Source organism: Lingula anatina, chromosome 1, assembly GCF_051362555.1.
Source record: "Lingula anatina isolate TDL-2025a chromosome 1, LinAna3.0, whole genome shotgun sequence".
Classification (NCBI taxonomy): Eukaryota; Metazoa; Brachiopoda; class Lingulata; order Lingulida; family Lingulidae; genus Lingula; species Lingula anatina.
In genome coordinates, this window is record NC_141767.1 from 43,341,487 (window position 1) to 43,353,625 (window position 12,139).

A 12,139-nucleotide genomic window follows, 5' to 3' on the forward strand; every position below is an offset into this window, starting at 1 on the left:
TTTAATAATGTATATTATGCGCGCTATTACCCCTATTTGGAGCAGCCATTAGACGTTATCAGGTAAGCGATCTAATTTGTTTAATTATGTTAGTTGGGTTGTTTTAATAGTTTTATAACAGAAATTTCAAATCAAAACTTCATTAATTTAACTTAAGTTATAAAATGCTTATTTGCAATATGTAGAATTGCTGAGCGCGGACACCTGTTAATTGCGCATGCTCATTTTGAAAGGAGGGGCTGCGTTTCCGGTATGCGACCTGTTTGATATCGGTAAGTTTAGCATCACTCCTTCCTAATTTTACGTTTCTGTTTGAAATGTTGTCTGTATAACAATCAGTTAGAAGTTTTTAAACATTGAATATCTTGTTGAGATGTTTTACAGCGTTGCAAAAAGTTTGAATAAAGTAACTGAAATGCAGTCCAGTGCCAGTGGTACAGATTTGAGATTTGCATTTGGACGATTGAACATGCTTGTTGACACAACCTCAAAATTTCCTTAAAGTTTTTCTTTCATTAATTTTTTTTTCATTAGTATTGCGTGAAAAATTTCATTACCATCTTAAAGATTGATATCCACATATAGAAATGTTTTAAGATGATGGGTCCTTCACTGTATTGTTGGACATTGTAATGAGTCATGTGCAATAACATTTTCCTTATATGGAAGAAAATCACACATGGTTACTCCAGAGGCATTTTGGCAGGTTTATCGTTTTAATTGCAGAAATGTGATTGTCATTATATACTGATGCAAGATTAGACTTTAAAAGAAAATACATTTTTGTTCGCTTAACGGGGTTGGTTACAGCTCATGATATGATGATAAAATTTGTTTGGCATGAAACAATTGATACACAATATTAATTTGAGAACTATTCTCCAAATTCAGAATTTTATCAGACATGGTCTTTTGTTGGAATGGCGTATGATTTTAGCAAAATACCTATTTTGCATTGAGCATATTTGTCATTTAACATAAAATTTTATGTCGATCTGTTATATATTTGGACCTTTTATTTCATCACACACACACACACACACACACATTTTGATAAAAGGGGTATACTAGATTCCATTTTTCCCATTTATCTGTTCATCTGCATGTGCTTTCTTCCTCGTTCATTTTCACTAGTAAATATAGTTTTTAATTTTCACAAATGAACACCTGAAGATTAACAAACTTAAGAAAAATTAATTGGTACTAAAGCATTGTTTGGATATCTGGTCATCACTTATCAAATTTTTAAAATTTAAAGAAACCTAGGTCTAAAAGTCTAACCTTGCATCAGTTGCATGTATTTTAGACTTTGATTTGCTGTAGTATACCTAGGTATGTAAAATACAACAAGGGAATAAATTGAAAAGGTCTTAGTTCATCTATGTCAAAACCTAGCCAGGAACCTGTCTTGATGCGTGCTTCCACTTGCCATATCTTTGTCTTTGCATCAAGAGATCACTTTGGGGAATTTATTTTATCCCCTTTTCTCCATTTCTTCAATTGAGCAAAATACAGAGAAGTGGGATGCTGTGAGTGATAGTTAAATTTTCATTAAAAAAATCAAATATTAGTAAATACTATTCCTCTGTGTAAAAGTTTCAACAGATGTGTTTCTGCACTATTTGGTTTGAATGGCATCTGCAATGTGAGTGTTTAAGTTGTTTTGGCCAATTTATATTATTATATTCTGACTTTAGCTGCCATTACCACTTTATGTTATGAAGAGAATAATTTACCTCACAAGGATTTTAAATGTAGTCTTTGTGTTTGGGGCAATCTCAGTCTTAGATTTATAGTTATTGAATTTAATGATGCATAAAGAGACAATTTCAATTTCATTTGATGAAGCAGTCTCTACTTTGCTTCAGAATTTTTTTTCAAAGAAAAGATTTCTATTTAAAGATATAATATCAAGTAAGTCTTACTGTTTATTTGATTTAGACATTACACCTGGTAATGGATATATATATATATATATATATATATATATATATATATATATACTTCCCACAGATATGAAGAAACAAATCTGCAGGCACTGACAACTTGGATTATTCTTAGTTTTCAAACATCTCCTAGCCATGTTTTTTTACAGCCAGCTGGTGATGCATGCCCTCCAGGATTTACTTGTATTTATACATGCATGCAATATGATTTGAAAATCATTTGACAGAATAGCCCATATGTAGTTGTATTCTTTGACTGGGTGTCACATAACGTCACCCTGAGCTTCAGAGCTAACTTGACACTAACCTTTTCACTGTAGCCTATCTCCATCGTGTCAAGTAACCTCTGACCAGATTCGATTGCCTCCGCCGCCCGCCAATCAAATTTAAAAGCCCGCACTCAATGACTCATTAAACGATCTAGCCAATGAACGCGAACGAGTCAAAGCGCGCTTTGTTCAAATCCGGACCAATCAAAGATAAGGCTGAATATCAGGGTCTTGCCGTAACCTGTGGGCAGCACGCAAATAACATCGTCTCTCAGTAGATAATGATGCAGGGCATCATACTGCTCTGGTTTCAATTCCGATATACTCCATGCTTTCTTTGTGTACGGTTATGCACTCGGAACCACTCGGAACTACTCGGATGTCTCCGCACTCGACAATAACTATGTTGTTAGTATGGAGCTTGCGGAATCAGCCGAGGATTGCCGATTGACGATCAACCAATCAGCGTTTTCACCAAACTTTGGTGAAAAATTTTGAAACATGGATTCGATTGGCTTATATAAAATAGGTCAAACTATTTTCGTCAGAGGTTACTTGACACGATGGAGATAGGCTACAGTGAAAAGGTTAGTGTCAAGTTAGCTCTGAAGCTCAGGGTGCATAACGTTGGACAATTCAATGAATTTTGATAAGTGTCTGGATTTACTTATTCATACTGTCATGAATGTTAACCAAGGGGTTATGAACCCAGATCCCATTTAGAACCATACAGGTAGAAGCTGTTGACTGTATTCATAACACATTCTTGACCAAATTTACCTGTTTTCACAAACAACTTAAGACCACCTTGGCTGTTCAGTTTGGAATGAAGTTCATATTTGCTGACTGGGAGTAAGTCTGTTATTAGAAGTCAGCATGGCATGGAGTTGAGATGTTATTTAGCTAATGAATAGGTAGGTGCTGCATGAACTCTGAGAGAAATGCCAAAGTTTTGAATGATTGCATGCTTATAAACATACTTACTAATTTTCAGGGTGCAGTCAACAGGAAATTTACCTAAAGGTTATGTTTATTTTGTATGGACATAACTGCCCATGAAAAGCTTTTTAAGGAAACAATTTATAGAATCTTTTTTCTTTCAAATGAAGTAGGAAAGCCACTTTTCAGATTCAGTGATTGTAAAAGTGATCCATGTGGATATTCCCTGTTTAGAAGATTTGAATTGGTCATGCTGGTCAAATACGTCAATTATATACAGTGGTCATAGTACTTACCTCTTGTCTGTTTGCATAATTCTGTACTATATCAAAATATTTCTGCCACTGTTTACTAACCCAAAGGCACTTACAACCTTTATAATACATATTGCTCAGGCATATTTCTTTTAATGATGAGGGAAATACCTGTACTAGTGCAGTAGTCATACAGTAATAAATCATCCATTTGGCATTCCCACTTCTGTTCCAATTCTGTCTGAGCAAGCATATTTGCCTTATATTTCAGCTTTATAGAGAATAAGTTGTGATATTATAATATGAAATATATGTTAAGAAGCTGAATATGTTAGTTTTTGAGGATATTGTTAACAGTTAGTTTGCACAAATCATGTACTAGTACAGTTTGAATTTATTAACAGTGGGGTTTGCTTTAGATTTCCTTGATGGTATTTTTGAGTTAGCACATGTTTCATCATATGGTTTCCGGACTTTCTTTTTACCAACCCAAGTCAGTCTGATTCATGCAGCTAATCCCAGATGTTCAATAAATGAGATACAAACCGAGGCTGATTTGCTTAGTTATTTGAAGCATGTTAGATATATAGGCCTCAGAGTTTCTGCATATAAATCTTTTGACTGCGTACAGGAAACTGGGCATTTTTTGTCGTGTAAATAGCAGGGTGGATCAGATTCACCTGTGAATGTACATTTTTAGAGTAGGTAGTTGGCCAATGTTATCCATATGATTGGATCTATGTCAGTGAGAAGAGTGACTGAGTGGTGAATACTAATATTATTGGCCCTGGTTCTTCAGTCAGACGGCAGCGTTAGTGGCATATGCTGTACAACTAGTATTGTTCATAGAAAAAATAGGCCTAGTGATTGTTTCGAGAAGGTTGGGAGGAAGAGTTCATCAGTATGTCAAATGATACACCTTGGAAAAAACCAATACCTACTCCAGGGAAGCTCAAAATTCCTGGAAAACTGCAGAGTTTACAGGAGAAGCAGGAGAAATTGAAACCGCCCATACCAGGTACTTGAGACACTGCTCGGATGAAATTGTTTTATGCACATCATTTTGTGATCAAGGCAGCACGGGTGATGTTATTTACTTTGAATAGCTTTGTCTGTTCAGGATTATTTGACATGTGCCTGCATGTATGTGTCATATTAGAAAAAATGAAGATATAATAGCTCAGGTAGTCTCATGAATACCATTAGGTTATCAGTGGGAGTGGTTCTGTCATAGATATTTGCAGTAAGGTCATGGTGAGAGGATTAGTATGTTAATGAGATACAATCAGGAAGTGCAGTTTTCCTCTTTGTCTATATAGGTTGTGTTTCACTTCAAAAGAATTTGGAATTTGGGATAGCTCTCATATGAGGTAACAAGGTGTAATTTCAATTATTATTTTTTTTTTCATATTAAGAATTCGTATTTAATAATCTTTTATATTTATATATATATAAAGAACTTTTCTTTTTCAGTTAAAAGAAAAGAAGTTAAACCACAATCTCCATCTGCCCCAGCAAAGGAAGAGACAAATAGTACCCCAGCTAAGCCCAGTGTTGAGGCAAAGAAAGAGACTAAACTAGTATCTGCATTGAAGCAGCCAAAGCCTGTAGAGCAGAAGGCCAAAACTGCAGAAGCTGTTGTGAAGAAGGAACCTTTGGTTGAAAAGAAGGACGCTGCCGTCATAAAGAAAGAACCTTCAATCTTAAAGAAAGAATCGAAGGTTGAAAAGAAAGAACCTGCTCCTATAAAAAAGGAACCTACTGTTGCAAAGAGGGAACCTTCAGCTGTAAAGAAAGAACCGAAGGTTGGGAAAAAAGAGACTGTTGTTGAAAAAGAAGAACCAACAGTTGAGAAAAAAGAGATTGTTGCTGAAAAACAAGAGCCTCCTGTGGAGAAAAAAGAGACTGTTGTTGAAAAGAAAGAGCCTACAGTTGTAAAGGAAGAACCAATTGTTGAAAAGAAAGAAGGACCTACGCCAGTAGATTCTACGCCTTCAGAAAAAAGGAGACCTTTAAAACCCATAAAACCCAAAGAAGATAAAAAAGATACCCGAGACCTAGGCAAGATGTCATCCCGTAAGACAAAAGGAAAGACCACCAAGAAGAGGGCCCAGCGTGCCACTTCCAATGTCTTTGCTATGTTTGATCAGGCCCAGATTCAAGAATTTAAGGAGGCCTTCAATATGATCGATCAGAACAGAGATGGTTTCATTGACAAGGAGGATTTGGGTGATATGCTGGCTTCATTAGGTATGGTGCATTCTTCATAATTAGTGCATAATAACATGACTATTCATAAGTTTACAATAGGAAAGATATAAAAAATAATTTCTTTTTTGTTGTTGTTTTCTTAAAGCAATTAAAGTTTGTTTGAAAATCTTGATTAATTTGCTCAAATGAAACAATCTCAGAACCAGCCCCGTATGTTGGTCTGTTTATGTAATTCAGTTAATGAATTACTCCTTGAAATGTTCTTTATTACTTTGAAATTTCCTTTGTTTGAGAAGAAATACAAGTAGCTAGTAGAATAAATCATGCATTGTAAGACTACTGGTAACATTAGCACACATTAGGGAATGAGTAATGCGGTTAGCATATGAGTCATATATGGAGGTATGTACCTCCACAAAGACGACATGACCTAATTGTATTATTTAACATAGGAGACTGATAAACAAGACTTACTTGTAGAAATATGTTGTTATAAAAGATAACAATTATTATGCAAATCTAGGTTTTGTTTTGCTGATAACAGGAGAGGGCACACTACATCTTGCAAAATTTGCACTGGGGCTGTGTAAATAAACGGCAGCCTTTGACCATATTTTCTTAATATTGGATAGCAAAATTAATGGCACTTCATAGGTATTGCATTGTGATAACAGTATTGGCAGTAGAGATTTATATGAAAAGGCACCTTTTTATTGGTCTTGACCACTGGTCTGGCTAGAACATTGACCACCAGGTTCAGGCTGTCTACACAATGCTTAAACCAAATTACAACTAAGTAATACTGGACTTGTCAGGGATTTTTTTGCCCTGAATAAATTAACTAATGTCAGTGCTTATTGTGGAGCATCATCTTTTTTATTTCTAAACAACGTTGCTCTTAAACTATGGATAGCATCCATACTTTCTGGAACCATTTGATTTGAGTCAATGATTCTTGCATTAGCAGAGACTGGTTCAAAGCATTTCTTGCCCTGAGGATAACTTGGGGGGAAAGTCTACCTTAATGCTTTATTTAGATTATGTATGTTTACTGGTTCCTTCCTTTAGAACCTACATAATTAGTTTTAAGGACTATCAGTAAATAATGAAATGCATATATGGAACCTGTTGTATTGAATTTGGAAGGTGATATAGACATACTGATACATACTATGTATTTACATTGATTTTTTTTCTTTTTGCACCTTTACTAGGTAAGAACCCCACTGATGATTACCTTGAAGCGATGATGAATGAAGCACCAGGGCCAATTAATTTCACTATGTTTCTCACCATGTTTGGGGAGAAACTGAATGGCACAGACCCAGAAGATGTCATCAAAAATGCATTTGGTTGTTTTGATGAAGAAGGGACTGGTAAGAAATAAAATAGTGAAATTGTTTGGTAATGATGTAGATGAAAAGTTTAACTTCAGCAAATGATATCTAAGATCTCTTTTCTGAATGCCTTGATATCGTGCTGTACTGTACCATCAAGTCCTGAATGGGATATGGATTCATTTTTTTTTTAAACCTTGGGTATAAAAAAAGTCATTGTTGTGTAGACTCCACTCAAAATTTGTTCTGCAGTTTGAAAATTACATTTCATATCAGCTTGTGCTTTGCATTCCAACCTGATTTGGAGGTACATTTCAATGCGAGTGTCTGTCTTTACATATCATGATTTTTAACCAAAATATTTCAAAACTTAATTGAGATTTTTATGTACAGACACAGATGTGTCTGTACATATTGCCATCACCTGCGTCTGTCGTCGCCGTCGCCGATCATGTCGCCGTCGCCGTCGCCGTGCACTTTCAGCGTTAACACCATAAGTGGAAGACAGTTTTACTTTTTGGCTTTATATTTACAGAGCTAATGAATATTCATAAAACACAGGTCAAGTTCGAAAATCAGCATGATCGGGCCATTATTGTAGAATTTATGCTGTTTTTTTCACTTTTCAGCATATATGCAACACTGTTAACACATTTCAAGGAAAACTGATAGGCCTGTTGTCATGAAACTCACAGGAGTAATCAATCTTACTAAAACGCAGATCAAGTTCGAAAATCGGCATGATCGGGCCACTATTTTAGTAGTTATGCTGTTTTTTCACTTTTCAGCATATATGCAACACTGTTAACACATTTCAAGGAAAACCCATAGGCCTGTTGTCATGAAACTCACAGGAGTAATCAATCTTACTAAAACGCAGGTCAAGTTCGAAAATCAGCATAATCGGACCATTATTTTATAAGTTATGCTGTTTTTTCACATTTCCTCAGATTCAATTCTTAGGCATGTTAACAGTCTCATTATTTAATTAATAAGATACGTAAAAGTGTTTGTTTGACATTTCCTGCATCTTTACAACATTGTTAGTTGATTTTGTAAAAATGATGGTAAACTTGTAATCGTGTATTGTGTAATAAGGTGTCAAAAATGGAAATAAACTCATATCATTGCAGTTTGTAAGATTCAATCATTCACTATGTTCAGAAACTCAGAATGGAGGAAATTGGACATTTGACACTGTTCTATTGATATTTTTCACATCTCATCAATTTTCTTAGTTGATCATATAAAAATGGCAGTAAACTGTTAATTTTGTTTTATGTTAAAAAAGTGTTAAAAATGGAAATAAACCCATTTCAGAATAGTGCTGTCTTGTTTCACATTTCCTCAGATTCAATTTTTAGGCATGTTAACAGTTTCATTATTTAATTAATAAGATAAGTAAAAGTGTTTGTTTGACATTTCCTGCATCTTTACAACATTGTTAGTTGATTTTGTAAAAATGATGGTAAACTTGTTATCGTGTATTGTGTAATAAAGTTTCAAAAATGGAAATAAACTCATATCACTGCAGTTTGTAAGATTCAATCATTCACTATGTTCATAAACTCAGAATGGAGGAAATTGGACATTTGACACCGTTTTATTGATATTTTTCACATCTCATCAATTTTCTTAGTTGATCATATAAAAATGGCAGTAAACTGCTAATTTTGTTTTATGTTAAAAAAGTGTTAAAAATGGAAAAAAAAAAACATTTCAGAACAGTGCTGTCTTGTTTACATTTTGGCATTTTCAAGTTGTGACTTTGAAGTTCCATGGGCCTGAAGACCTTTGCTAGTCACATTTTCTGAATATCCATAATACTAATATTTTATTATTAAAAATTGATGGTCATTATGCTGTTAAACGTTATGTAATATTGCATCAAAATTTGGAAAAAAATATTTTGGGCACTGCTCCCATGATGACCATTTAAGAAAAATCATGTCACTTACTGTTCTCAAACTTACAGGAAAGAAACATGGGACTAAAATACAGCTTCAGTAGGCAATGCAGTCTGTTTGGTAATGCTTTCTGCTAGTTAAACAGTTTTTTTTTTGTGAAAATTTAATTTTTCACATATTGGCATTTTCAAGGTGTGACTTTGAAGTTCCATGGGCTTGAAGACACATGCTGGTCACATTTTCTGAAAATCCATGATACGCATATTTTATTATTAAAAATTGACGGTCATTATGCTGTTAACCACTATGTAATATTGCATCAGAATAGAAGAAAACACAATTTTGGGTGCTGCTGCCATGATGACCATTATGGGAAAACCATGTAACTGATGATTGCCAAACGTTCAGAAAAGAAATACAGGACTAAAATGCAGCCTGAGTTGGAAAAGCAGTCTAATTGGCTTCTTTTTCTGGAAGTTATACATTTTCAAAGTGTGAACTTGAACTGCCATGGGCCTGAAGCCTTATGCTTGTTACACATTTTACTTACATTGGTATTACCTGTTGAGCATAATTAAAATTTGATGTTGAATTTGCAGTTTAACATAATGTACTTTTGCATCAGAATTGACAGTAGCCTATTTTGTGCATAGTTATTTCCTGCTTTTTGTCTGTACATTTGACAGCTTTGCTGCCTTGTTCAACATATGGACCTTGAAACATTTATATTTCTCTCAGATATCATGGTCAGTAATTTGAAGCTAAATAATATTTGATGTGGATGGGAGAGATGCTTTTTATAAGCTTCTATTGTCTTCAGGTCAAATATTGACCAGTTTTTGAACATTGCGCAAATTGCATTCATTTGGGAATAAAAATGGTACCCTATGACCTCCACCATTAAATTAATGATATTTGATTTTGTATGCCAAAAGACTACTGTTCAGAAAAAAAGGACTGCCTGGAGTTTTTATTGATCAGTCTATGCTAAAATCACAAGGGAATGCTCAAAACTGCTAGACTGATCAAAACAATAGTGGTTCATCATCATGAAATTGGCAAGTGTTTCCCAAAGCTTTAGTTTTATTACTTTTAACAAATATTTTGTGCTAATGTATTATGTTCAAAAAGCTTTGCTATGAAAGGCAATATATTTAGAATTTGTCAGTTTTGTGAATTAACCCCAGTGTTTAAACAACTTGCATGCATGTGTTTTGGTTCACAGCTTACATAAAATATAAAAAGCTCATATTACATATTGGCTCCTTGCTCCTTGATTTATAGGATACTCACACAATGACTGCAATGCCTGAATCAAACAAATAATTAATTTTCTGAAAAGTTTCAACACAGTTGTCATACTCAAAACCATTGACAAAATTACAATCTGTACATCAGTTTTTGCTTTGTTTCTGATTTATTTAGCAACTTCATAGTGGATTGCTGGACTGGTTCCACAAGAGCAAAAATTAGATATTAAGAGTTCAAAAACGGGTTTATAGAATGGATTTTCTTGGCAGTTTTTGATGGTACTGGGTATATACTTTAGTGATAAAGGGAAGATTGCTAAATTAAAAAGAAATTTGCTTTGTTTAATTAAGGTCCAGTGATGTTGAAATCTAGTCTAAAAGTGATCTTACATCTTTTTGATTGTGCTCCAGGTTACATTCCAGAGGAGAGACTGAGAGAACTATTGACAACTATGGGGGACAGATTTTCTGAGGATGATGTAAGTCGTGAGAAAAAAAAAGATAGCTTTATGTATGTCACTGACAGTGATAGTGTTGGATTTGCGTATGTATGTGCAAATGCTGTTGTAGCAGATGAAACTCTTGCTCTGTTACAATATTCATGTCTGGTAGTAGTGGTAAAGGCCAGTGTGCTTGTGTGGGGCATTGAGCCGATAAGCTTTTTTTCTCATTATGACTTGTTTTAGATAAATTGATTGATGTCATGAAGAAGATTCATTAATATTTTTTAGGTTGATGAGATGTTCAGAGAAGCTCCTATCAAGAATGGTAACTTCTATTACATAGATTTCACAAAAATCCTCAAGCATGGCAAGAAGGATGAAGATGACCAGTAGACCACATGCAAATAGACTTTTACTATTTTTCTAGCTGAGAAATATTGCCATACTTATAAATACATATAATGGCTACATTGGCTGAAGTATGATTGCTATGCTGTCAATGAAACCATTTATGAGTTGCCAATATGTTAGCTTGCCCAAGTGGTGTATATTATCCTCATGGTGATTTGTAGAAGACTTCCATTATTATGATATAGTATAACTAAATTTAAACTAGTAAAGTGGGTTTTAACTTTGTAAATTTATCAGCTTGAAACTTTGAACAACTTATCATTTCCACTTCGATACTTAGAGTTTATTACTGAATGTAGAAATCTGTTTTTTTCCTCTTAATTTTTTGAAGATTTAGCATCACGTGTTGGTGTATTCAAATTGGCTTCAGTTGTTAGCTATTTTGTTTACATTATCACATCGTCTTCTGAACTACCTTACAGGTGGTGGAATTGTTGGATTGTAAATATGAAATTTAACAGGAAAGAGATTCATAGATGTTAACTTTAATATTTATGTCCTTGTTGTTTAAAAATGTTGCAGCTTCATAACATATTTAGTGACTGCATACAAGATAAGAAAAGACATTTGTTAGAAAGTGTGTGACTAAAATGAATCTGTAATGGAAAGGCAATACTCTTCTTTTATATATAGCTTAAAAGGCCAGGTTTGTGGTGACATAATAGGTAGAGATGGATGTTGCTTACAGTGTGGACTGTAGAATGTGTACCTCAAAGTATGTGATGTCATTTAGATAACAAGAAAAGAGATGATATCATTTATGATTGTTAGCCTAACATCATCAAGGCAATTGAATAATTTGAACGTGAAAGAACCAAAATCACATTTTTTTTTTCATTTGTCAAAATGTAACTACATGCAACTCCATTCAATGACTATGCAACAAAAGCAGTCTTGGGTCAGTGCTATTTCAGTATGATATAATTTGTTAACCTGTCAACTTAAAACAGCTGAACATTAAAGGTTTAAAAAAATGTTTGACTTTACTTACTGCATGGTTTTAGATATCTATGAAATTTTTAATCTACATACATTGTGTTCACAACTAAAATAATTGAATATCAGTATACGTCCTTAGAGTGTACAATTTTAATGTATGTTGTTGATGGGAACCTGCTTCCTCCACCCCTCCCGCCCCCTTTAATATTCAGAGAAGTTCAGGGTGTATCTTA

The 12,139-nt window shown here is 34.2% G+C and overlaps 1 protein-coding gene across 2 annotated transcripts; it reads left to right on the forward strand.

The window, feature by feature from the left end:
* The first annotated feature begins 185 nt into the window (after positions 1-185).
* Positions 186-11,953, forward strand: LOC106151560 (uncharacterized). Of its 2 annotated transcripts, none has more exons than XM_013524892.3 (5): positions 186-272; positions 4,882-5,658; positions 6,834-6,995; positions 10,525-10,592; positions 10,845-11,953. In XM_013524892.3, the coding sequence occupies exons 1-5, from the start codon at positions 218-220 to the stop codon at positions 10,947-10,949; spliced, it is 1,167 nt and encodes a 388-aa protein (XP_013380346.2). In that variant the 5' UTR covers positions 186-217; the 3' UTR covers positions 10,950-11,953. The 2 variants fall into 2 exon arrangements, with proteins under 2 accessions (XP_013380346.2, XP_013380345.2); XM_013524891.3 differs by lacking the exon at positions 186-272 and adding an exon at positions 4,137-4,426.
* Positions 11,954-12,139: the final 186 nt, after the last annotated feature.